Genomic DNA, 25,945 nt, shown 5'->3' with positions numbered 1-25,945 from the left:
ATGGCACATATTTACTTCCATAGAGATGGGCTTTTCAGCTGTTGCTTCACTGAAAACAAAGCATGACTTGAGAGTGGCAGTATCAAGCCTGCAACACCGTTTTGAGAAACTGTGCAATGCAAAACAGGCTCATTGCAGCCACTAATGCAGGGATAAATAGACCTGTCATGCCAGATGGATTTCACTTCTTTTCTTTTATTAACAGATTGCAGAGTGGCACTTTAATTTTTTCTATCTTTGAGCTGCATTTTTATTTTCTTTATTTTTGAGCTTGCTGTTATTTGATGTAGATAGTTTGTATTTAGATACTACTTGTTACTTCAATAAAATTGGAACATTTTAAGATTGTTTCATATTTCATTAGCATTGTGTTGGGGCGATGGGGACAGGCGGGGCTTGAAAATTCCCCCTTGTCCAAAGTGGGGAATGACAGAAAAGGTTTGAGAACCACTGCTTTAGAGGAACCTTCAGGATAACTTTCATTAGAACCTTTAGAGGAACCTTTAGAGGAACCTTCAGGAGACTTTCATTAGAACCTTTAGAGGAACCTTCAGGAGAACTTTCAGGAGAACCTTTAGAGGAACCTTCAGGAGAACTTTCAGGAGAACCTTTAGAGAACCTTTGGTGGAACCTCAGAGCAGTAATGTGATGCCATCTTCATCTCTTCCCAGAGCGAGCTCTTCCTCAGCAGCTGCTGCTGTTGGATCTTCTCCAGCAGTGGGGGGGCAGGAGGCCGGAGGTCCACTTCTACCTCAGACACTGCCCCCTGTGGCCACCAGGTAAAACTGCAACACCTCAGTAGATTTGCCACTAGGAACAGCCGGTCCCCACAATGCATTCAAAGATAAACACACACAAGGGGGATGGTGTGTGTGTGTGTGTGTGCGGGGGGTGGGGGGGGGGGGGTGGTTTATAGAAAATGATATAAGGGAAACATTCTGCTAGATTGGGGGGTTCTGATACTGGGGCGTCTGGTCCTGGGGGGTCCTGGTGGTGTGGTGTTTCATGCGGTTTGGTCTCCCAGAGCTCCTGGTCATCAGTTTGTTCTGTAATCTACAGGCGGTCAGCAGCAGTTGGATCAGAACCAGGTGGTGGAGGCAGCAGAGAGCGGACCAGAGAAGGTAGGTGGAGCGTAGTGCGAACATCTGATGGTCCGTCCATCTGATGTCCATCTGATGTCCATCTGATGTCCATCTGATGTCCATCTGATGTCCATCTGATGTCCATCTGATGTCCGTCTGAGTCCAGCCGTACCTGAGAACAAGGAACCAATGAGGGCGTGAACATAACCTCCCTGATGGCTCTGGGTGTGGTCCTAAATGTGTCAGAACCAGCCCCCGGGTCGGGTCAGGCCCACTCATCCTCTCCCACCACTGTCTACCTCACACTGAGTCACTCTCACCCAATCCCCCCCCCCCCGCGGTGGCCAGTGAAGCTAGGATTAGCTCCCATGACATAACCGGGCTAAGAGGATTGGCCTCCTCCTCCTCCTCCCACCTTCAGACTCTCCTGCACTCGTCTCTAAGGCTCCTGTCAGTCTCAGTCCCACTCTCGGTCTGGGTCTCTGTCCTGGTCCTGGTCCCGGTCTTCACCTCTGCCCCTGCCCTGCAGTGAGGTCAGCGGGGGGGGCAGCAGCCTGGTGAGTCTCCTCTTCCTCATGTTGAGCCTTCATCATCTGACGTGTCGCTGTTTTTCCTGTCAGTCAAAGAAGGGACTTGAAACCTGGTCAATCGGACAGGCATCGGTCTCCATGGCAACACCAAGTCCTGAGACCAGCTGCTCGCTCAGTGACATCGTCACACTGCTCTGTCTCTTTAAGAGAGGGAGGGGCTGATGATGACAGCGTGGGAGGCCGTCTTTCATCTCTATCTGCATTCCTATTGGTTAATTGTGCCGGGCATCAGTGATCACCACTAGTTATAAAGACTAGTTTAAGTTACTGCTCCAAAATACTAACTCAGGTACTGAAGTATAAACTGTTAAAGCAACTAGTTTAAGTGATTAGTTACTAGTTCTAGTCTACTTATTGTTACTAGTTACATGTTTAAGTCTTATGTATATTTGGCGGTTCACTAGTTACTAGGGTGGTTACTGGTAGGCTAACTAGTTACCAGTAACCACCCTAGATACTAGTTAGAATGACTAGTTACTGATAATTCTATTGTCAGAGGGACATGAGGGGACAGACAGGTCTCTGTTGGACATCAAGGCTCTAGACCTGAACATAGAACGGCTCAGTGAAACAAGCAGCAGCAGATCTATTCACTGATTTCTAAGTTGTCCTGCTGACCGTAGTTAACCGGATCACTCTGTCAAAGCAGCGCCAAACCGGAACCGCCCAGAATCTGTCAGAGCTGCAGGATGTCCCGCATGGTGTCCATCAGGACACGTGACTCAGCATAGCCTTCATCAGCCGGCATCCTCTTCCTCATCACGCACATCTGGAGGGGGAGGAGGGGGGAGGGCAGCTGGAGCCCCGCCAGGCGCTGATGCAGCGTTGGGGGGGGGGTTTCGCTGCAGCAGACAGCAGCTGCAGAGGGAGGGGGAGGGGGAGGAGGAGGAGGAGGAGGAGGAGGAGGAGGAGGAGGAGGAGGAGGAGATCTGGATGAAGATTCAGAAGCAGGAGCTGCAGATTGATGCTGCTTCTGGGCTGGAATGTTCCGGTTCTGTTAGCGGTTCTGGTTCTGATTCTGGTTCTGATTCTGGGGATTCTGAGGACAAGCAGCTCATTCTGGGGAGAGTTTGATGAGTCATCAGAGGAGCGAGGAGCGAGGAGCAGGGAGGAAAGTTGTGAAGGAGCTTCTGTGAGGCGGTGAGCATGGAGTGGAAGGAGGTGGACCTGGTCCAGGAGTTCACTGTTGAAGGACAATGCAGCAAAATCAAGGTGCGCTCCTGCAGGATCACATGGGACAGCCTGCAGGTAAATACAGCAGGGGGACAGCAGGGGGACAGCCTGCAGGTAAATACAGCAGGGGGACAGCCTGCAGGTAAATACAGATGTGGGGCAACTGGGGGACAGCCTGCAGGTAAATACAGCAGGGGGACAGCCTGCAGGTAAATACAGATGTGGGGCAACTGGGGGACAGCCTGCAGGTAAATACAGCAGGGGGACTGCAGGGGGACAGCCTGCAGGTAAATAAAGCAGAGGGACAGCTGGGGGACAGCCTGCAGGTAAATACAGCAGGGGGACAGCCTGCAGGTAAATACAGATGTGGGGCAACTGGGGGACAGCCTGCAGGTAAATACAGCAGGGGGACTGCAGGGGGACAGCCTGCAGGTAAATAAAGCAGAGGGACAGCAGGGGGACAGCCTGCAGGTAAATACAGCAGGGGGACAGCCTGCAGGTAAATACAGATGTGGGGCAACTGGGGGACAGCCTGCAGGTAAATACAGCAGGGGGACTGCAGGGGGACAGCCTGCAGGTAAATAAAGCAGAGGGACAGCTGGGGGACAGCCTGCAGGTAAATAAAGCAGAGGGACAGCTGGGGGACAGCCTGCAGGGAAATACAGCTGGGGGACAGCAGGGGGACAGCCTGCTGGTAAATACAGCAGGTGGAAAGCTGGGGGACAGTTGGGAGACAGCCTGCAGGTAAATACAGCAGGGGGACAGCTGGGGGACAACTGGGGGACAGCCTGCAGGTATATAAAGCAGGGGGGACAGCTGGGGGGCAGCCTGCTGGTAAATACAGCAGGGGGACAACGTGGGGGGGGGTGGGCAACAGGGGGACAGCCTCAAGATAAATAAAGCAGGGGGACAGCTGGGGGGACAGCCTGCAGGTAAATAAAGCAGAGGGACAGCTGGGGGACAGCCTGCAGGGAAATACAGCAGGGGGACAACGGGGGGGGGGTGGGCAACAGGGGGACAGCCTCAAGATAAATAAAGCAGGGGGACAGCTGGGGGGACAGCCTGCATGTAAATAAAGCAGGGGGACAGCTGGGGGGACAACGGGGGACAGCCTGCATGTAAATAAAGCAGGGGGACAGCAGGGGGACAGCCTGCATGTAAATAAAGCAGGGGGACAGCTGGGGGGACAACGGGGGGACAGCCTGCAGGGAAATACAGCTGGGGGACAGCAGGGGGACAGCCTGCATGTAAATAAAGCAGGGGGACAGCTGGGGGCACAACGGGGGACAGCCTGCATGTAAATAAAGCAGGGGGACAGCAGGGGGACAGCCTGCATGTAAATAAAGCAGGGGGACAGCTGGGGGGACAACGGGGGACAGCCTGCAGGGAAATACAGCTGGGGGACAGCAGGGGGACAGCCTGCATGTAAATAAAGCAGGGGGACAGCTGGGGGCACAACGGGGGACAGCCTGCAGGGAAATACAGCTGGGGGACAGCAGGGGGACAGCCTGCAGGTAAATAAAGCAGGGGGACAGCAGGGGGACAGCCTGCATGTAAATAAAGCAGGGGGACAGCAGGGGGACAGCCTGCATGTAAATAAAGCAGGGGGACAACGGGGGACAGCCTGCATGTAAATAAAGCAGGGGGACAGCATGGGGACAGCCTGCATGTAAATAAAGCAGGGGGACAGCTGGGGGCACAACGGGGGACAGCCTGCATGTAAATAAAGCAGGGGGACAGCAGGGGGACAGCCTGCATGTAAATAAAGCAGGGGGACAGCTGGGGGGACAACGGGGGACAGCCTGCAGGGAAATACAGCTGGGGGACAGCAGGGGGACAGCCTGCATGTAAATAAAGCAGGGGGACAGCTGGGGGCACAACGGGGGACAGCCTGCATGTAAATAAAGCAGGGGGACAGCTGGGGGGACAACGGGGGACAGCCTGCAGGGAAATACAGCTGGGGGACAGCAGGGGGACAGCCTGCAGGTAAATAAACCAGAGGGACAGCTGGGGGGACAACGGGGGGACGGCCTGCAGGGAAATACAGCTGGGGGCACAACGGGGGACAGCCTGCATGTAAATAAAGCAGGGGGACAGCTGGGGGGAGAAAGGGGGACAGCCTGCATGTAAATAAAGCAAGGGGACAGCTGGGGGCACAAAGGGGGACAGCCTGCAGGTAAATAAAGCAGAGGGACAGCTGGGGGGACAACGGGGGACAGCCTGCAGGGAAATACAGCTGGGGGACAGCAGGGGGACAGCCTGCATGTAAATAAAGCAGGGGGACAGCTGGGGGGACAACGGGGGACAGCCTGCAGGGAAATACAGCTGGGGGACAGCAGGGGGACAGCCTGCAGGTAAATAAAGCAGAGGGACAGCTGGGGGGACAACGGGGGGGCGGCCTGCAGGGAAATACAGCTGGGGGCACAACGGGGGACAGCCTGCATGTAAATAAAGCAGGGGGACAGCTGGGGGCACAAAGGGGGACAGCCTGCATGTAAATAAAGCAGGGGGACAGCTGGGGGGACAAAGGGGGACAGCCTGCATGTAAATAAAGCAAGGGGACAGCTGGGGGCACAAAGGGGGACAGCCTGCATGTAAATAAAGCAAGGGGACAGCTGGGGGGACAACGGGGGGACAGCCTGCAGGGAAATACAGCAGGGGGACAGCCTGCAGGTAAATAAAGCAGAGGGACAGCTGGGGGGACAACGGGGGGACAGCCTGCAGGTAAATACAGCAGGGGTACAACCGGGGAACGCGTCTTGCTGGAAGAAGTGTTCATCATTCTCTGGATTTATGTGCATGTGAGGCTAAAGGGTTCTGGAGGGTCTGATAGTCCATTTGGTCCCATGTCTGCTGGGGAGGAGGAGCAGGAGGAGGAGCAGGAGGAGGAGGAGGAGGGACTCTGCAGAAAGGAAGTCCCCAGGATGTTGAACCCCGGGTGTGACGATGGTTCTGACCCGCTCTGTTATCCAGAACTTCCTTTAATGGCCGCCTTCTCCATCCAGTTATTTCTGTCTTTATCTGTGGGAGGTCCAATCAGAGAGCAGAGACACGCCCACTTTCTGACACATTTAATCCGCGATTGGTTCTGTTTCATCTGGACCTAAAGGTTCTGTTAATTCACTGAATTAGTCAGTCAGTGAACCAGTCAGTGAATCAGTCAGTGAACCAGTTGGTGAATCAGTCAGTGAATCAGTCAATGAATCAGTGAATTCAATTCAATTTTCAATTCAGTTTATTTATATAGCGCCAAATTCACATCATGTCATCTCAGGTCACTTTATAGATCCAGATCAACCAGATCATCCAGTCAGATTGATTCAAAGTTTTCTATCTAAGGTAAACCAGCTGATTGCATCGACTCATTGACTCTTCAGCAATCCCTCACACTAAGCATGCTTGTAGCGACAGTGGAGAGGAAAAACTCCCTTTGAACAGGAAGAAACCTCCAGCAGAACCAGGCTCAGTGTGAGCGGCCATCTGCTGAGGCCCACTGGGGTTCAAGGAGACAGAAGCAGACATAGAAAAAGAAGCATAGATACAAAAGGCAACTGTCAACCAGCTCCACAGGCGGCCCCGTCCAGGAAACACACAGCCAGGCAGACGAGCTCCGAGCCAGCTCCCATGTCAGAGGATGAAGAGAGCACATCCAGTTAGTCACAGTCAGAGAAACAGGACTACACTGGAAAACAGGCCAAGCTCCAACATCTAGAAACAAAGGTGTTGATGGCAGCAGCACAGCTGATATTTCTCTCCAGGATGGAGTCACAGCCAAACAGGAACAGACCAGATGAAGCTACTATGAGAAAAAGCAGAGAGAGCAGAACGTTAGAGATTGAACTAACAGATTCTGCAGAGTGGGAGAATAGAGAGAATCAGTCAGTCAGTCAGTGAATCAGTCAATAAACCAGTCAGTGAACCAGTCAGTAAACCAGTCAGTCAGTGTATCAGTCAGTGAAGCAGTCAGTGAACCAGTCAATGAACCAGTCTGTGAACATGTTTCAGTGAATCAGTCAGTGAACCAGTAGTGAAGCAGTCAGTGAACCAGTCAGTCAGTGAATCAGTCAATAAACCAGTCAGTGAACCTGTCAGTCAGTGAATAAGTCAATGAACCAGTCAGTGAACCAGTCAGTCAGTGAACCAGTCAGTGAATCAGTCAGTGAACCAGTCAGTGAATCAGTCAGTGAATCAGTCAGTGAACCAGTCAGTGAACCAGTCAGTGAACCAGTCAGTCAGTGTATCAGTCAGTGAACCAGTCAATGAACCAGTCTGTGAACATGTTTCAGTGAATCAGTCAGTGAACCAGTCAGTCAGTGTATCAGTCAGTGAATCAGTCAGTGAACCAGTCAATGAACCAGTCTGTGAACATGTTTCAGTGAATCAGTCCGGGAACCAGTCAGTGAACCAGTCAGTCAGTGAACCAGTCAGTGAACCAGTAGTGAACAGTCTGTGAACATGTTTCAGTGAATCAGTCAGTGAACCAGTCAGTCAGTGTATCAGTCAGTGAATCAGTGTGAACCAGTCAATGAACCAGTCAGTGAACCAGTCAGTCAGTGTATCAGTCAGTGAACCAGTCAGTGAACCAGTCAGTCAGTGTATCAGTCAGTGAACCAGTCAATGAACCAGTCTGTGAACATGTTTCAGTGAATCAGTCAGTGAACCAGTCAGTGAACATGTTTCAGTGAACCAGTCAATGAACCAGTCAGTGAACCAGTCAGTCAGTGTATCAGTCAGTGAAGCAGTCAGTGAACCAGTCAGTCAGTGTATCAGTCAATGAACCAGTCTGTGAACATGTTTCAGTGAATCAGTCAGTGAACCAGTAGTGAAGCAGTCAGTGAACCAGTCAGTCAGTGAATCAGTCAATAAACCAGTCAGTGAACCAGTCAGTCAGTGAATAAGTCAATGAACCAGTCAGTGAACCAGTCAGTCAGTGTATCAGTCAGTGAATCAGTCAGTGAACCAGTCAATGAACCAGTCAGTGAATCAGTCAGTGAACCAGTCAATGAACCAGTCAGTGAATCAGTCAGTCAGTGTATCAGTCAGTGAATCAGTCAATGAACCAGTCAGTGAACCAGTCAGTCAGTGTATCAGTCAGTGAATCAGTCAGTGAACCAGTCAGTGAACCAGTCAGTCAGTGTATCAGTCAGTGAATCAGTCAGTGAACCAGTCAGTGAACATGTTTCAGTGAAACACATAATGCTGCATTGCTGATATTCTAGCTCATAGTTCTTCTCACTGCTTTCCTAAAGATCTCCCATTAAACATGATTGATGGTTTGGATCTCCTTACTCCTGCTCTGCGCCTCCTTTCTTCTCAGCTGGCACTTCTGGAGGTAGTTGATGTATTATTTCAGCTTTAGAGATGTTAACGAGCTGCTGCGGTATAAAAAAATCAACTTGCTGTGGTTGCTGTGGTAACGCATCATGACCAGTGTCCAAAATGGAAAAAAAATCTTTAAAATTCCTTCCAGTTTTACAACATTGAACATCAGAAAAAAAACATCTGTAAAAATGGATGGGATGCGAAACGTCTTCAAACTTTGATTGTTTTTAACTTTTATGGAATAACTCAGACCTGGAACACTGAGAATCTTCTTATGAAGAAATAAACTGATCCACAAACTGAGGAACAGAAATCCTCTACAAAGTAATCTGAGCTTCAACATGCAGCCTCCTGAAGCAGTGCAGATGTTCACGGGTGTGTTGCTGTGTGTGTGCAGGTTCCTCATGTGGAGCTGACCCTCTCTGAGCTCCAGGAGATGGCAACCAGACAGCAGCAGCAGATAGAGGCCCAGCAGCAGGTGCTGATGGCCAAGGTAAGGTCAGCTTAAAGAACGGCAGCTTAGAGATGATGGAGCCATTTAGAATAAAAAGCTGAGTCCATAGAAATGTCTGGGAGAGAAACAGGACTAAATACTGAAAAACAGGCCTATAACTCCACCACAGAGATCCATCATTTCCTGTCTTAGATAAAGCAGTGCTGGTCCTCCTCCCAGTGAAGATGGTCTCCTCAGGGTCTGGTCAGGTCCTGGTAGCAGCAGGACTCAGCAGGTTCAGGATCCCATGTTCTTCATTTAGTGGAACATGCCTGAAAACAGGGAGACAGAGAAGCTTCCTGACCGATGGACCAGGCAGGTCGGTTCCCTGGAACTCCAGATGTATGCAGGTGCTTTTGGAGTAGAACTCTGGAACATCAGACCAACATCTAATGGTGGAATGGTAGAGCTCATGTTCTTGTTCCTCTGTTGCTGAGCAAAGCAGTGAGAGTTTATAGAATCTCTGTTGGGGCATGTTCTAGAAAATTATTTCTATGAAACATGCTGATCAGCGGCATGAGATCATCTGGAGCTGCAGAACAGAATGGGAGCTTTAACCGGGCAGAACTTTAGGCTACTACTTCCTCCACATCAGCGTCCTGGATGTCACCATCTGGTCTTCTCTGTGTGGTTCTGCTGTAGGAGCAGAGGCTCAGGTATCTCCAGCAGGGAGGAAGGTCCCACCCAGGACAGACCCAGGTAGGTTTCACATATTGGTCCCTCAGAGCCGCTGGGCTTGGTGCCGCTCCGGTCTCACTATGAATGTTGGTCCTGCTTGCTTCTTATTCTGCAGCCTGAAGCTGAGAAGCTGCAGCAGCTGAAGGAGCGAGTGGAAACCCAGGAAGCAAAGCTGAAGAAGATCCGAGCCATGAGAGGCCAGGTGGACTACAGTAAGCTGATCAATGGAAACCTCTGTAAGCCCACACACAACCCATCAACCCGCTGCAGAAGCAGAACATCCTGACCCGTCTCCTGCTTCTAACCCGTCTCCTGCTTCTGACCTGTCTCCTGCTTTTGACCCGTCTCCTGCTTCTGATCCGTCTCCTGCTTCTAACCCGTCTCCTGCTTCTGACCTGTCTCCTGCTTTTGACCCGTCTCCTGCTTCTAACCCGTCTCCTGCTTCTAACCCGTCTCCTGCTTCTAACCCGTCTCCTGCTTCTAACCCGTCTCCTGCTTCTGACCCGTCTCCTGCTTCTGACCCGTCTCCTGCTTCTAACCCGTCTCCTGCTTCTGACCCGTCTCCTGCTTCTGACCCGTCTCCTGCTTCTGACCCGTCTCCTGCTTCTAACCCGTCTCCTGCTTCTAACCCGTCTCCTGCTTCTGACCCGTCTCCTGCTTCTGACCCGTCTCCTGCTTCTAACCCGTCTCCTGCTTCTAACCCGTCTCCTGCTTCTAACCCGTCTCCTGCTTCTAACCCGTCTCCTGCTTCTAACCCGTCTCCTGCTTCTGACCCGTCTCCTGCTTCTGACCCGTCTCCTGCTTCTGACCCGTCTCCTGCTTCTAACCCGTCTCCTGCTTCTAACCCGTCTCCTGCTTCTAACCCGTCTCCTGCTTCTGACCCGTCTCCTGCTTCTAACCCGTCTCCTGCTTCTAACCCGTCTCCTGCTTCTAACCCGTCTCCTGCTTCTAACCCGTCTCCTGCTTCTGACCCGTCTCCTGCTTCTAACCCGTCTCCTGCTTCTAACCCGTCTCCTGCTTCTAACCCGTCTCCTGCTTCTCCCGTCTCCTGCTTCTGACCCGTCTCCTGCTTCTGACCCGTCTCCTGCTTCTAACCCGTCTCCTGCTTCTAACCCGTCTCCTGCTTCTGACCCGTCTCCTGCTTCTAACCCGTCTCCTGCTTCTAACCCGTCTCCTGCTTCTAACCCGTCTCCTGCTTCTAACCCGTCTCCTGCTTCTGATCCGTCTCCTGCTTCTAACCCGTCTCCTGCTTCTAACCCGTCTCCTGCTTCTAACCCGTCTCCTGCTTCTCCCGTCTCCTGCTTCTGACCCGTCTCCTGCTTCTAACCCGTCTCCTGCTTCTGACCCGTCTCCTGCTTCTGACCCGTCTCCTGCTTCTGACCCGTCTCCTGCTTCTGACCCGTCTCCTGCTTCTAACCCGTCTCCTGCTTCTAACCCGTCTCCTGCTTCTAACCCGTCTCCTGCTTCTGACCCGTCTCCTGCTTCTAACCCGTCTCCTGCTTCTAACCCGTCTCCTGCTTCTGACCCGTCTCCTGCTTCTAACCCGTCTCCTGCTTCTGACCCGTCTCCTGCTTCTAACCCGTCTCCTGGTTCTGACCCGTCTCCTGCTTCTGACCCGTCTCCTGCTTCTAACCCGTCTCCTGCTTCTGACCCGTCTCCTGCTTCTGACCCGTCTCCTGCTTCTGACCCGTCTCCTGCTTCTGACCCGTCTCCTGCTTCTAACCCGTCTCCTGCTTCTGACCCGTCTCCTGCTTCTGACCCGTCTCCTGCTTCTAACCCGTCTCCTGGTTCTAACCCGTCTCCTGCTTCTGACCCGTCTCCTGCTTCTGACCCGTCTCCTGGTTCTGACCCGTCTCCTGCTTCTAACCCGTCTCCTGCTTCTAACCCGTCTCCTGGTTCTGACCCGTCTCCTGCTTCTAACCCGTCTCCTGGTTCTGACCCGTCTCCTGCTTCTAACCCGTCTCCTGGTTCTAACCCGTCTCCTGCTTCTGACCCGTCTCCTGCTTCTGACCCGTCTCCTGGTTCTAACCCGTCTCCTGCTTCTGACCCGTCTCCTGCTTCTGACCCGTCTCCTGGTTCTGACCCGTCTCCTGCTTCTAACCCGTCTCCTGCTTCTAACCCGTCTCCTGCTTCTGACCCGTCTCCTGCTTCTGACCCGTCTCCTGGTTCTAACCCGTCTCCTGCTTCTAACCCGTCTCCTGCTTCTAACCCGTCTCCTGGTTCTGACCCGTCTCCTGCTTCTAACCCGTCTCCTGGTTCTAACCCGTCTCCTGCTTCTAACCCGTCTCCTGGTTCTGACCCGTCTCCTGCTTCTGACCCGTCTCCTGGTTCTGACCCGTCTCCTGCTTCTAACCCGTCTCCTGGTTCTAACCCGTCTCCTGCTTCTGACCCGTCTCCTGCTTCTAACCCGTCTCCTGGTTCTGACCCGTCTCCTGCTTCTAACCCGTCTCCTGCTTCTAACCCGTCTCCTGCTTCTGACCCGTCTCCTGCTTCTGACCCGTCTCCTGCTTCTGACCCGTCTCCTGCTTCTAACCCGTCTCCTGCTTCTGACCCGTCTCCTGCTTCTAACCCGTCTCCTGGTTCTGACCCGTCTCCTGCTTCTAACCCGTCTCCTGCTTCTGACCCGTCTCCTGGTTCTGACCCGTCTCCTGCTTCTAACCCGTCTCCTGCATCTGACCCGTCTCCTGCTTCTGACCCGTCTCCTGCATCTAACCCGTCTCCTGCTTCTGACCCGTCTCCTGGTTCTGACCCGTCTCCTGCTTCTGACCCGTCTCCTGCTTCTGACCCGTCTCCTGGTTCTGACCCGTCTCCTGCTTCTAACCCGTCTCCTGGTTCTGACCCGTCTCCTGCTTCTAACCCGTCTCCTGGTTCTGACCCGTCTCCTGCTTCTAACCCGTCTCCTGGTTCTAACCCGTCTCCTGCTTCTAACCCGTCTCCTGGTTCTAACCCGTCTCCTGCTTCTGACCCGTCTCCTGCTTCTGACCCGTCTCCTGGTTCTGACCCGTCTCCTGCTTCTAACCCGTCTCCTGGTTCTGACCCGTCTCCTGCTTCTAACCCGTCTCCTGGTTCTAACCCGTCTCCTGCTTCTAACCCGTCTCCTGGTTCTAACCCGTCTCCTGCTTCTGACCCGTCTCCTGCTTCTGACCCGTCTCCTGGTTCTGACCCGTCTCCTGCTTCTAACCCGTCTCCTGCTTCTGACCCGTCTCCTGGTTCTGACCCGTCTCCTGCTTCTAACCCGTCTCCTGCTTCTAACCCGTCTCCTGGTTCTGACCCGTCTCCTGCTTCTAACCCGTCTCCTGGTTCTAACCCGTCTCCTGCTTCTAACCCGTCTCCTGCTTCTAACCCGTCTCCTGCTTCTGACCCGTCTCCTGGTTCTGACCCGTCTCCTGCTTCTAACCCGTCTCCTGGTTCTAACCCGTCTCCTGCTTCTAACCCGTCTCCTGCTTCTAACCCGTCTCCTGCTTCTGACCCGTCTCCTGCTTCTGACCCGTCTCCTGCTTCTAACCCGTCTCCTGCTTCTAACCCGTCTCCTGGTTCTGACCCGTCTCCTGCTTCTAACCCGTCTCCTGCTTCTAACCCGTCTCCTGCTTCTAACCCGTCTCCTGCTTCTGACCCGTCTCCTGCTTCTGACCCGTCTCCTGCTTCTAACCCGTCTCCTGCTTCTGACCCGTCTCCTGCTTCTAACCCGTCTCCTGCTTCTGACCCGTCTCCTGCTTCTAACCCGTCTCCTGCTTCTGACCCGTCTCCTGCTTCTGACCCGTCTCCTGGTTCTGACCCGTCTCCTGCTTCTGACCCGTCTCCTGCTTCTGACCCGTCTCCTGCTTCTAACCCGTCTCCTGCTTCTGACCCGTCTCCTGCTTCTGACCCGTCTCCTGCTTCTGACCCGTCTCCTGCTTCTGACCCGTCTCCTGGTTCTGACCCGTCTCCTGCTTCTGACCCGTCTCCTGCTTCTGACCCGTCTCCTGCTTCTAACCCGTCTCCTGGTTCTGACCCGTCTCCTGCTTCTAACCCGTCTCCTGGTTCTAACCCGTCTCCTGCTTCTAACCCGTCTCCTGGTTCTAACCCGTCTCCTGCTTCTGACCCGTCTCCTGCTTCTGACCCGTCTCCTGGTTCTGACCCGTCTCCTGCTTCTAACCCGTCTCCTGGTTCTGACCCGTCTCCTGCTTCTAACCCGTCTCCTGCTTCTAACCCGTCTCCTGCTTCTAACCCGTCTCCTGGTTCTAACCCGTCTCCTGCTTCTGACCCGTCTCCTGCTTCTGACCCGTCTCCTGGTTCTGACCCGTCTCCTGCTTCTAACCCGTCTCCTGCTTCTAACCCGTCTCCTGCTTCTAACCCGTCTCCTGCTTCTGACCCGTCTCCTGCTTCTAACCCGTCTCCTGCTTCTAACCCGTCTCCTGGTTCTAACCCGTCTCCTGCTTCTGACCCGTCTCCTGCTTCTGACCCGTCTCCTGGTTCTGACCCGTCTCCTGCTTCTAACCCGTCTCCTGGTTCTGACCCGTCTCCTGCTTCTAACCCGTCTCCTGGTTCTAACCCGTCTCCTGCTTCTAACCCGTCTCCTGCTTCTAACCCGTCTCCTGCTTCTGACCCGTCTCCTGGTTCTGACCCGTCTCCTGCTTCTAACCCGTCTCCTGCTTCTAACCCGTCTCCTGCTTCTGACCCGTCTCCTGCTTCTGACCCGTCTCCTGCTTCTGACCCGTCTCCTGCTTCTAACCCGTCTCCTGCTTCTGACCCGTCTCCTGCTTCTGACCCGTCTCCTGCTTCTAACCCGTCTCCTGCTTCTGACCCGTCTCCTGCTTCTAACCCGTCTCCTGCTTCTGACCCGTCTCCTGCTTCTGACCCGTCTCCTGGTTCTGACCCGTCTCCTGCTTCTGACCCGTCTCCTGCTTCTGACCCGTCTCCTGCTTCTAACCCGTCTCCTGCTTCTGACCCGTCTCCTGGTTCTGACCCGTCTCCTGCTTCTAACCCGTCTCCTGCTTCTAACCCGTCTCCTGCTTCTGACCCGTCTCCTGCTTCTGACCCGTCTCCTGCTTCTAACCCGTCTCCTGCTTCTGACCCGTCTCCTGCTTCTGACCCGTCTCCTGCTTCTGACCCGTCTCCTGCTTCTGACCCGTCTCCTGCTTCTAACCCGTCTCCTGCTTCTAACCCGTCTCCTGCTTCTGACCCGTCTCCTGCTTCTAACCCGTCTCCTGCTTCTAACCCGTCTCCTGCTTCTAACCCGTCTCCTGCTTCTGACCCGTCTCCTGCTTCTAACCCGTCTCCTGCTTCTAACCCGTCTCCTGCTTCTGACCCGTCTCCTGCTTCTAACCCGTCTCCTGCTTCTGACCCGTCTCCTGCTTCTAACCCGTCTCCTGCTTCTGACCCGTCTCCTGCTTCTGACCCGTCTCCTGCTTCTGACCCGTCTCCTGCTTCTAACCCGTCTCCTGCTTCTAACCCGTCTCCTGCTTCTGACCCGTCTCCTGCTTCTAACCCGTCTCCTGCTTCTAACCCGTCTCCTGCTTCTGACCCATCTCCTGCTTCTAACCCGTCTCCTGCTTCTGACCCGTCTCCTGCTTCTAACCCGTCTCCTGGTTCTGACCCGTCTCCTGGTTCTGACCCGTCTCCTGCTTCTGACCCGTCTCCTGCTTCTGACCCGTCTCCTGGTTCTGACCCGTCTCCTGCTTCTGACCCGTCTCCTGCTTCTAACCCGTCTCCTGCTTCTGACCCGTCTCCTGCTTCTGACCCGTCTCCTGCTTCTAACCCGTCTCCTGGTTCTAACCCGTCTCCTGCTTCTAACCCGTCTCCTGCTTCTAACCCGTCTCCTGCTTCTAACCCGTCTCCTGCTTCTAACCCGTCTCCTGGTTCTGACCCGTCTCCTGCTTCTAACCCGTCTCCTGCTTCTGACCCGTCTCCTGCTTCTGACCCGTCTCCTGGTTCTGACCCGTCTCCTGCTTCTGACCCGTCTCCTGGTTCTGACCCGTCTCCTGCTTCTAACCCGTCTCCTGCTTCTGACCCGTCTCCTGCTTCTGACCCGTCTCCTGCTTCTGACCCGTCTCCTGCTTCTAACCCGTCTCCTGCTTCTGACCCGTCTCCTGGTTCTGACCCGTCTCCTGGTTCTGACCCGTCTCCTGCTTCTAACCCGTCTCCTGCTTCTGACCCGTCTCCTGGTTCTGACCCGTCTCCTGCTTCTAACCCGTCTCCTGCTTCTAACCCGTCTCCTGGTTCTAACCCGTCTCCTGGTTCTGACCCGTCTCCTGCTTCTAACCCGTCTCCTGGTTCTGACCCGTCTCCTGCTTCTAACCCGTCTCCTGGTTCTGACCCGTCTCCTGCTTCTAACCCGTCTCCTGGTTCTGACCCGTCTCCTGCTTCTAACCCGTCTCCTGGTTCTAACCCGTCTCCTGGTTCTGACCCGTCTCCTGCTTCTAACCCGTCTCCTGGTTCTAACCCGTCTCCTGCTTCTGACCCGTCTCCTGGTTCTGACCCGTCTCCTGCTTCTGATCCGTCTCCTGCTTCTGACCCGTCTCCTGGTTCTGACCCGTCTCCTGCTTCTGACCCGTCTCCTGGTTCTGACCCGTCTCCTGGTTCTGACCCGTCTCCTGCTTCTAACCCGTCTCCTGCTTCTAACCCGTCTCCTGGTTCTGACCCGTCTCCTGCTTCTGACCCGTCTCCTGGTTCTGACCCGTCTCCTGCTTCTAACCCGTCTCCTGCTTCTAACCCGTCTCCTGGTTCTGACCCGTCTCCTGCTTCTGACCCGTCTCCTGCTTCTGACCCGTCTCCTGGTTCTGACCCGTCTCCTGCTTCTGACCCGTCTCCTGCTTCTAACCCGTCTCCTGCTTCTGACCCGTCTCCTGCTTCTGACCCGTCTCCTGCTTCTAACCCGTCTCCTGCTTCTAACCCGTCTCCTGGTTCTGACCCGTCTCCTGCTTCTGACCCGTCTCCTGGTTCTAACCCGTCTCCTGCTTCTGACCCGTCTCCTGGTTCTGACCCGTCTCCTGCTTCTGACCCGTCTCCTGCTTCTAACCCGTCTCCTGCTTCTGACCCATCTCCTGGTTCTGACCCGTCTCCTGCTTCTGACCCGTCTCCTGCTTCTGACCCGTCTCCTGCTTCTGATCCGTCTCCTGGTTCTGACCCGTCTCCTGCTTCTAACCCGTCTCCTGGTTCTGACCCGTCTCCTGCTTCTAACCCGTCTCCTGGTTCTGACCCGTCTCCTGCTTCTAACCCGTCTCCTGGTTCTAACCCGTCTCCTGCTTCTGACCCGTCTCCTGCTTCTGACCCGTCTCCTGCTTCTGACCCGTGTCCTGGTTTTAACCCGTCTCCTGCTTCTGACCCGTCTCCTGCTTCTGACCCGCCTCCTGGTTCTGACCCGTCTCCTGCTTCTAACCCGTCTCCTGCTTCTAACCCGTCTCCTGGTTCTGATCCGTCTCCTGCTTCTAACCCGTCTCCTGGTTCTAACCCGTCTCCTGGTTCTGACCCGTCTCCTGCTTCTGACCCGTCTCCTGCTTCTAACCCGTCTCCTGCTTCTAACCCGTCTCCTGCTTCTGACCCGTCTCCTGGTTCTGACCCGTCTCCTGCTTCTGACCCGTCTCCTGCTTCTAACCCGTCTCCTAGTTCTGACCCGTCTCCTGGTTCTGACCCGTCTCCTGCTTCTAACCCGTCTCCTGGTTCTAACCCGTCTCCTGGTTCTGACCCGTCTCCTGCTTCTGACCCGTCTCCTGCTTCTGACCCGTCTCCTGCTTCTAACCCGTCTCCTGCTTCTAACCCGTCTCCTGGTTCTAACCCGTCTCCTGCTTCTGACCCGTCTCCTGCTTCTAACCCGTCTCCTGCTTTTGACCCGTCTCCTGCTTCTAACCCGTCTCCTGCTTCTAACCCGTCTCCTGCTTCTAACCCGTCTCCTGCTTCTAACCCGTCTCCTGCTTCTGACCCGTCTCCTGGTTCTGACCGGTCTTCTGGTTCTGACCCGTCTCCTGGTTCTGACCCGTCTCCTGCTTCTGACCCGTCTCCTGCTTTTGACCCGTCTCCTGCTTCTAACCCGTCTCCTGCTTCTAACCCGTCTCCTGCTTCTAACCCGTCTCCTGCTTCTGACCCGTCTCCTGCTTCTAACCCGTCTCCTGGTTCTGACCCGTCTCCTGCTTCTGACCCGTCTCCTGCTTCTAACCCGTCTCCTGCTTCTAACCCGTCTCCTGCTTCTAACCCGTCTCCTGCTTCTAACCCGTCTCCTGCTTCTGACCCGTCTCCTGGTTCTGACCGGTCTTCTGGTTCTGACCCGTCTCCTGCTTCTGACCCGTCTCCTCCTTCTAACCCGTCTCCTGCTTCTAACCCGTCTCCTGCTTCTGACCCGTCTCCTGCTTCTAACCTGCCTCCTCCTGGTTCTAGACCCCAGACCCGACTCCTGCTTCTAAACCCGTCTCCCTGTTCTAACCCTCTTCCTGGTTCCCAGACCCGTCTCACCCCCTGCTTCTAAACCCCACTCCTGGTTCAACCCGTCTCCTGCTCTCTGACCCGTTCCACCTAGTTCCTGACCCCGTCTCCTGCTTCTGATCCGTCTTCTCCTGCTTCTGACCCGTCCTCTCCAGCGGTTCTCTGATGACACCGCGCGTGAGCTCGCACTGATCTGTCGAGTGCGCGCTACGTGGGCGCGGGGAGTGTGGGGGGAGTGGATCTCTCTGATTGTGACTTCCGTCTCCTGTGTTCTGACCCGTCTCCTGCTTCGTAACCCCGTCTCCCTGCTTCTAACACAATTACTCCCTGGTTCTGACCCGCTCCTGCTTTCTGACCCGTCTCCATTTGGTTCTGACCCGTCCTCCTGCTTCTAACCCCGTCCTGCCTGCTTCTAACCCGCTCCTGGTTCTGACCCCGTCTCCTGCTTCTGATCCCGTCTCCTGCTTCTGACCCGGGAGGCGAGCCGAGGTTGGGGAGAGCTGGGACGGGGGCGGGGGGCGTCGGGTGCTGCGTGGGTCTCGGGGGGGACGGGGGGGGGGGGAGGGCCGTCGCCGGCTTCTAACGGGTCCCACTCCTCCTGGCTTCTGACGACTCTCCTGCTGGTCTGGACCGTCTCCGGTGCTTTCTAACGGGGGGGGTCCGGACTCGCGTGCTTCTATGGGGAGACGGAGGGGGCCGTCTCCGTAGGTTTCTGGGACGGCCGTCGTCGCATGCTGTCTGACGGGGGCCGTGCTTTCCTGGTTCTAGGGTGGGGGGGGGGGGGACGGCAACGGGGGGTGCTGCCTGCTTGGTTGGGGCTTGACGCGCGGTCGTCGCTGGGGTTCTGACGGGGGACTCTCGGCGGACGATATTCTGGACGGAAGTACTCAGCGGTGCTGGGTCTAACGGTCCGGGGGGGGGGGTCTCGGGCTGCTTCTGCACGGGGGGCCATGCTCTGGCTTGGTTCTGGGACGGGGCGGGCGTGAGGCTCGGCTGCGTGTCTGGACCGCGGGGGGTCTCCTGATTCTGATGGGGGGATGGGACGTGATCCTGTGTATGGAAGAGGGGGCGCGGTCGTCACGTGCGGGTCTAACTGGGGGGGGGGGGGGTGGGGGGGCGCGGCGTCCCCGGTGGTTATGACCGGGACCGTTCTACGCTGCTTCTAGGGGGGGACGGCGCTGTGCTCGGGCGTGGTTCTGGGGGGGGGTGGTAACGTATCCGGCTTCTCAGAAAGCGACACAGGTCTACTGGGTTATAAGGCCCTCTGACTGAGTAAGGGAGCGGGGCAGGCGTCTCGGGCTAGGGCTTCTGTCTACACATCTAAGGAGTCTGGGGAGCGGGGCGGGGGCGGTGTGCGGGGCTGTTTTAGGGAAGAGCGCGAAGTATAATGGCTTATGACAAAGTATATATGATCTGCGTGAAACTGACGAAGGTTTCTCTAAAACAGTAGAGAGTGATTATTGAAACAGGTATACATGCTTTATAGGTAGGAAGGTGATGAATGGGGGATTGATGAAGTCGGAATGGCGGGGTTGGGCGCGGGTAGAAGGGGGGGGGGGGCCGTCCCTGGTTATAAAAATCTCATGTTCGGGGAACAGTCATCACTCTTATATTATGTAAAAGTAATAAGGATTACTATCCCGTCTCCTGCCTTCTAACCCGTCCCAGCTCTGACACCGGCTCCTAGTTCTAGAACCGTCTCCTGCTTCTGAACCGCTCCTGCTATCAACCCGTCCTAACCTAGTTCTGACTCTCCGTCTCTCCATGGTTCTGACCCGTCTCCTGCTTCTGACCCGTCTCCTGCTTCTAACCCGTCTCCTGGTTCTGACCCGTCTCCTGCTTCTGACCCGTCTCCTGCTTCTGACCCGTCTCCTGCTTCTAACCCGTCTCCTGCTTCTGACCCGTCTCCTGCTTCTAACCCGTCTCCTGGTTCTAACCCGTCTCCTGCTTCTGACCCGTCTCCTGGTTCTGACCCGTCTCCTGGTTCTGACCCGTCTCCTGCTTCTAACCCGTCTCCTGCTTCTGACCCGTCTCCTGCTTCTAACCCGTCTCCTGCTTCTAACCCGTCTCCTGCTTCTGACCCGTCTCCTGCTTCTAACCCGTCTCCTGCTTCTGACCCGTCTCCTGCTTCTAACCCGTCTCCTGCTTCTAACCCGTCTCCTGCTTCTAACCCGTCTCCTGCTTCTAACCCGTCTCCTGCTTCTGACCCGTCTCCTGGTTCTGACCCGTCTCCTGGTTCTGACCCGTCTCCTGGTTCTGACCCGTCTCCTGCTTCTGACCCGTCTCCTGCTTCTGACCCGTCTCCTGCTTCTAACCCGTCTCCTGCTTCTAACCCGTCTCCTGCTTCTAACCCGTCTCCTGCTTCTAACCCGTCTCCTGCTTCTGACCCGTCTCCTGCTTCTAACCCGTCTCCTGGTTCTGACCCGTCTCCTGCTTCTGACCCGTCTCCTGCTTCTAACCCGTCTCCTGCTTCTAACCCGTCTCCTGCTTCTGACCCGTCTCCTGCTTCTGACCCGTCTCCTGCTTCTGACCCGTCTCCTGCTTCTAACCCGTCTCCTGCTTCTAACCCGTCTCCTGCTTCTAACCCGTCTCCTGCTTCTAACCCGTCTCCTGCTTCTGACCCGTCTCCTGGTTCTGACCCGTCTCCTGGTTCTGCTTGCAGCTGCAGAGATCGACCATGTGAGCAGCTTGTTTCAGGAGAAGCAGGCAGAGCTTCAGTCTGCGGTGATCAGAGTGGACCAGGTGGGATGAAAGGTTCTAGAAGAACTGCACCGAAGGTGCCTTTGACTCTTAGAAAGAGGATTTAGGCTTAGATCAGGGGTGGACATCTCCAGTCCTGGAGGGCCCTTATCCTGCAACTATTAGACATGACCTTAAAACACCTGAATCAAATAGATCATTAGAATTAGACTCTTTTGATTCAGGTGTGTTGGACCAAGGATGAATCTAAATGTTGCAGGAAACTGATCCTCAGGGACTGGAGTTGCCACCCCTGGCTTAGATGATACCAACCCAGGCCAGATGCTGTGTCTCTGTCCAGGAAGGAGACACAGCTAAACAGAAACTAAGCAGCTCAGTAAACCAGGATGTCTTTCCAGCCAGTGAGACTGTAGACCACACTAAGCTTCTCCAGATGATCGTTCTAAGGTCTCCTTCTCTATACGCTAGCTAACTCAGCAGTTGGAGGACCTGAGGAGGGGACGCCTTCAGCTGCAGTCCGATGCACAGAGGGAGGGAACCCCGACTGGTTCCCCGGGTGGAACCACGGGTCACAGAGGCTCAGCTCTGTCCGGCCCTGCAGCCGTGGAGCTGAGGAAACTCTATCAGGAGCTGCAGGTAAACCCAGGCTGGTTTAAAACATCTAACCACCTTGAAAAGGCTCTGCTCAGGTTAAACTCTGCTTTCTGTTTCTTCTTCAGGCTCGGAATCATCAGAATCTGGAACAGAGCAGCAAACTGGCCCAAAACAAGGAGCTGTTGAACAAGAGGAACGTCCAGGTGACGGTAATGGACCAGCGAATCGGAGATCTCAGGGAGCGGCTTCATAAGAAGAGGGCAGAGGTAAACTTCTGGGTTCTTTCCCGGTTCTGATGCTCCGTCTTCAAGCTAAAGTCTGAACGTTCGTCCTGTCCAGCTGTGCCGTTTGAATGGCGCCGGCTCCACCTCTCCTCAGGCCGCCCCACATCCCGGCGGTGGCGTGTCTGGCCGAGTGGCCGCCGTCTGTCCTTACGTCCAGACACCAGCCGAAGGGAGGCAGGACCCTGGATACCCCGCGGCCGCTGACCCGCCCCCCAAACCTGCACCGCTCAACCACATCCGCTCCCTCACAGGTTTATAGATCCTTTCCTTTCTGTTGGACATGAGACCACCAGAGGATGGTCCTCCTGGGCTCTCATCGTCTTCCTGTCTAGTGGTTCCTGTTCCTCCTCTCTGTTCTCGATGCGCTCTCATTTTTTCATGGTGGTTCCTGCTGTGACTCATCATCAGGATGTGCCCGTTGCTCTGGTTGCTGGTCTTGTCCTTTGTGTACGCACAGAGGAGGACAAGATCTGCATCTCCAGGCCTCTGGGTCAGAGCAAGGTGTTGCACTCAGACACCATCCTGTCCGAGGGGCAAAGCTGACTGACTCTAACATTGTTTATGAACACGCCCCCTACTGGCTGTTTGTTAGATCAACAGATAAAAGAGTGAATTTGGCTCCAATCAAATTGAGAATAAATTAGAGTTTACTAACAACAATCATTCAGCTACAAGTTAAACAGATTTCAGTTAAAAACTCTTGATTAGTTCAATTCTATCCAGTTTATTTCTATAGCTCCAATTCCCATCATGTCATCTCAGGTCACTTTCCAGTTCACCAGATCATCCAGTCAGATTGATTCAAAGTTTTCTATTTAAGGAAAACCAGCTGATTGCATCGACTGGGATGCAATCAGCTGCCTCTTTGAACCGATTGGGGTTCAAGGAGACAGAAGCAGACATAGAAAAAGAAGCATAGATACAAAAGGCAACTGTCAACCAGCTCCACAGGCGGCCCCGTCCAGGAAACACACAGCCAGGCAGACGAGCTCCGAGCCAGCTCCCATGTCAGAGGATGAAGAGAGCACATCCAGTTAGTCACAGTCAGAAAACTGTGAGGTGATGATTAAAACTAGAGAAACTAAACTAAACTACTATGAGGGGGGTGAGGGGTCATTGATGATGTCAAATGTCTTTCATGGAGGGAAGAGGAGCCCCCATGATCCTCTCTGCTGTTCTCACCTTCTTCCAGTCTGAGGCGCTGCAGCCTCCACACCACACAGTGAGACAGCTGCTCAGAACGCTCTCTATGGGGGGGAGGATGGGAGGGGCAGGAAGTCCAAGCGCTTCTGGTCCCTTTGGACCAGTGAGGTGGTGTTTCCAGTCCAGGTGAGGGTGTCTGTGATGAATGTGGTGCTGCTGACCACCTCTACAGCTGAGCTGTTGATGAGCAGTGGAGCGTGGTTAGGCCGCTTCTTCCTGAAGTCCACCATGATCTCCTTGGTCTTCTCCACCTTCAGGATCAGGCTGTTATCTCTGCTCCACCAGCTGCTCCACCTCCTCTCTGTAGTCCAGGTCGTTGTCGTCTCTGATGAGGCCCACCGCCGTGGTGTCGTCTGCAAACTTCACCATGTGATCGGTGGTGAACCTGGAGACGCAGTCGTGCATCATCAGGGTGAACGGCAGGGGGCTCAGGACGCAGCCCTGAGGGGAGGGGCTTAGACTGATGACATCAGAGGTCCGACCCGGACTGACTGAGGTCTGTTGGTGAGGAAGTCTAGCAGCCAATAGCAGAGGGGTGTATTGAAGCCCAGTTGTTCCAGTTTGCCCATCAGATGCTGTGGGATGATGGTGCTGAAAGCTGAACTGAAGTCCAGGAACAGCATCCATCGTAGGTGTTCTTCTCCTCCAGGTGTGCCAGGCTCAGGTGGAGAGCAGCAGAGATGGCGTCCTCAGTGGAGAGGTTCCTTCGGTAGGCGAACTGGAACGGGTGGAATGTTGGCGGCAGACTGGAGACGATGTGTTCTTTAACCAGCCTTTGGAAGCACTTCATCATGATGGGAGTCAGAGCGACAGGCCGCTAATCATTGAGGGAGGCGACCTGAGGCTTCTTTAGACTGGAATAATGGAGGCAGACTGGAAGCATGCTGGCACTATGGATTGGTCCAGCCAGGTGTTAAAGATGTCTGTGAGGACACCAGCCAGCTGATCTGACCACTCCTAATACACCTGCCCAGATGTGTTATCAGGCCCTGGGGCCTTCCTTGGGTTGACTCTCCTCAGAGTTTTCCTCCCTTCTGCTACGTCCAGGTTTAGTGGCTCCTCCCCCTGGTGTGGAACAGCTTTCACTGCTGGAGGCTGTTTAGTGCCTCAAACCTTCCAAAGAAGTTGTTCAGTTCATTTAGGAAGTCAGTGTTTGCTGCTTCTACCGGGGGTGGGTGGGCGGGTAGATGGGGGGGGGTGGGTGGGCGGTTGGGGGGTGCATTGTTGTAGTCTGTGATCATCAGAATGCCTTTCCACATCCTCCTGGTGCTGCTGGCATCATATAGAGATCCTGAATCTTCTGGCTGTGTTCCTGCTTCTCTGATCTGATGACATGGTTCCAGTTGGCTCTAATGTCCTCCAGTCATAGATCCAGGTCCACTCTAGTGAACGATTCATAGATCCAGGTCCACTCTAGTGAACGATTCATAGATCCAGGTCCACTCTAGTGAACGATTCATAGATCCAGGTCCACTCTAGTGAACGATTCATAGATCCAGGTCCACTCTAGTGAACGATTCATAGATCCAGGTCCACTCTAGTGAACGAGTCATAGATCCAGGTCCACTCTAGTGAACGATTCATAGATCCAGGTCCACTCTAGTGAACGATTCATAGATCCAGGTCCACTCTAGTGAACGAGTCATAGGTCCAGGTCCACTCTAGTGAACGAGTCATAGATCCAGGTCCACTCTAGTGAACGAGTCATAGATCCAGGTCCACTCTAGTGAACGATTCATAGATCCAGGTCCACTCTAGTGAACGAGTCATAGATCCAGGTCCACTCTAGTGAACGATTCATAGATCCAGGTCCACTAGTGAACGAGTCATAGATCCAGGTCCACTCTAGTGAACGATTCATAGATCCAGGTCCACTCTAGTGAACGAGTCATAGATCCAGGTCCACTCTAGTGAACGAGTCATAGGTCCAGGTCCACTCTAGTGAACGAGTCATAGGTCCAGGTCCACTCTAGTGAACGAGTCATAGATCCAGGTCCACTCTAGTGAACGAGTCATAGGTCCAGGTCCACTCTAGTGAACGAGTCATAGATCCAGGTCCACTCTAGTGAACGAGTCATAGATCCAGGTCCACTCTAGTGAACGAGTCATAGATCCAGGTCCACTCTAGTGAACGAGTCATAGGTCCAGGTCCACTCTAGTGAACGAGTCATAGATCCAGGTCCACTCTAGTGAACGAGTCATAGATCCAGGTCCACTCTAGTGAACGAGTCATAGGTCCAGGTCCACTCTAGTGAACGAGTCATAGGTCCAGGTCCACTCTAGTGAACGAGTCATAGGTCCAGGTCCACTCTAGTGAACGAGTCATAGATCCAGGTCCACTCTAGTGAACGAGTCATAGGTCCAGGTCCACTCTAGTGAACGAGTCATAGGTCCAGGTCCACTCTAGTGAACGAGTCATAGGTCCGGGTCATTATTTTAAAAAGTGGGGGGCGGTCTGTAATGAGGCTCAGCTGATGGAGGAGGCGGACGTGTCGCCGCTGCCTCTAATCCCAGCGCTGTGGCTGCAGGCCCAGCTTCCAGCTCACGCAGAGTGTTCTGTTTACCTTCTGAGGTCAGCGGGTCAGAGTGGCGCCGGGCAACAAGTTGCTCAGCTCAGCATCCAGCAGCTAATCCGTATTAGACTGCATTGCACCAAAGCTGACCTTGCTGTGGCACTGAAGGGTTGTGTAACCTCCTTACCTGAACCGTGGCTCCTTTCACCAACGGAGGAACGAGGATCTACTGAAGGAACTACTGAAGGTAACCCTGGAGGACCTGAGTGGAGGATTTCTGATCCTGCTTGGTCCCCTGCAAGAGTAAAATAATGCAACTTATAGCACAGAGTACCCGCAGTTGTGGTCTGCCACATCATCATCATCATCTTCCTCGTCATCACCACTGATGGCCGGGTGGGCAGGAACAACAGTTCCTCTGCGTTTCAACCAGCTGAGCAAATGGCTGAAAAAAACAAAGAACAACTGTTATTATATCAGAAAGTTGATTCATATTCACCAATATTGGCTTTAGATCTATGGAAATGGGTGGAGCTTCCTATTGGATCACCTTTATACAAACGTATGTATAATAGGACATACCTCATTTACTCCATCGGTTACCTGAACCATGTTAAAAAATTCTCTAATTCCTCAATAATGTAGTTGTCATGATTTTATCTAAGGCTCGGACCCACATGCAGTGAAGCCAAACAGAGAGACACAGTTTGAACGGGTTTTATTGAAAGGTCTTTTGAGTTCCTCCGAACTCTGCTCGGCCGGGGAACTGAAAGACGAGGGGAAGACAGACTGTTAGATTCAGGCTCAGTGGGGAATTGGAGTTGTTAATCTTGAAGGAGAGGATTTGTTGCCACTCACGTTTCCAGAGAAGAAGAGGCACATAGACTCCAGTCTGTGTGTTGGTCTTCCAGGCTTTGTT

General features: G+C 54.3%; 1 protein-coding gene across 4 annotated transcripts in view; it reads left to right on the top strand.

Moving 5' to 3' along the window:
- Positions 1 to 25,945, top strand: part of LOC119777333 (apoptosis-stimulating of p53 protein 1-like) — a 66,694-nt gene that overhangs the window by 29,838 nt on the left and 10,911 nt on the right. Inside the window, exons 3-11 of one of the 4 annotated variants that reach the window (XM_038276165.1) lie at positions 672 to 779; positions 1,060 to 1,121; positions 8,565 to 8,660; positions 9,303 to 9,359; positions 9,454 to 9,550; positions 20,395 to 20,474; positions 20,901 to 21,068; positions 21,152 to 21,292; positions 21,366 to 21,561. In XM_038276165.1, the coding sequence (XP_038132093.1) occupies positions 672 to 779; positions 1,060 to 1,121; positions 8,565 to 8,660; positions 9,303 to 9,359; positions 9,454 to 9,550; positions 20,395 to 20,474; positions 20,901 to 21,068; positions 21,152 to 21,292; positions 21,366 to 21,561 (1,005 nt within the window). Of the gene's footprint in view, positions 1 to 671; positions 780 to 1,059; positions 1,122 to 1,493; positions 1,640 to 2,619; positions 2,921 to 8,564; positions 8,661 to 9,302; positions 9,360 to 9,453; positions 9,575 to 20,394; positions 20,475 to 20,900; positions 21,069 to 21,151; positions 21,293 to 21,365; positions 21,562 to 25,945 lie in introns of those variants that run through there. The other 3 variants (XM_038276164.1, XM_038276167.1, XM_038276166.1) reach the window with 3 other exon arrangements.

This window comes from Cyprinodon tularosa, unplaced genomic scaffold (genome assembly GCF_016077235.1).
Source record: "Cyprinodon tularosa strain WSP-4 unplaced genomic scaffold, ASM1607723v1 ctg1222, whole genome shotgun sequence".
In the NCBI taxonomy this organism is placed as follows: domain Eukaryota; kingdom Metazoa; phylum Chordata; class Actinopteri; order Cyprinodontiformes; family Cyprinodontidae; genus Cyprinodon; species Cyprinodon tularosa.
The sequence above is the reverse complement of the archived record's forward strand: the minus strand, read 5'-3'. Positions and strand labels throughout refer to the sequence as shown.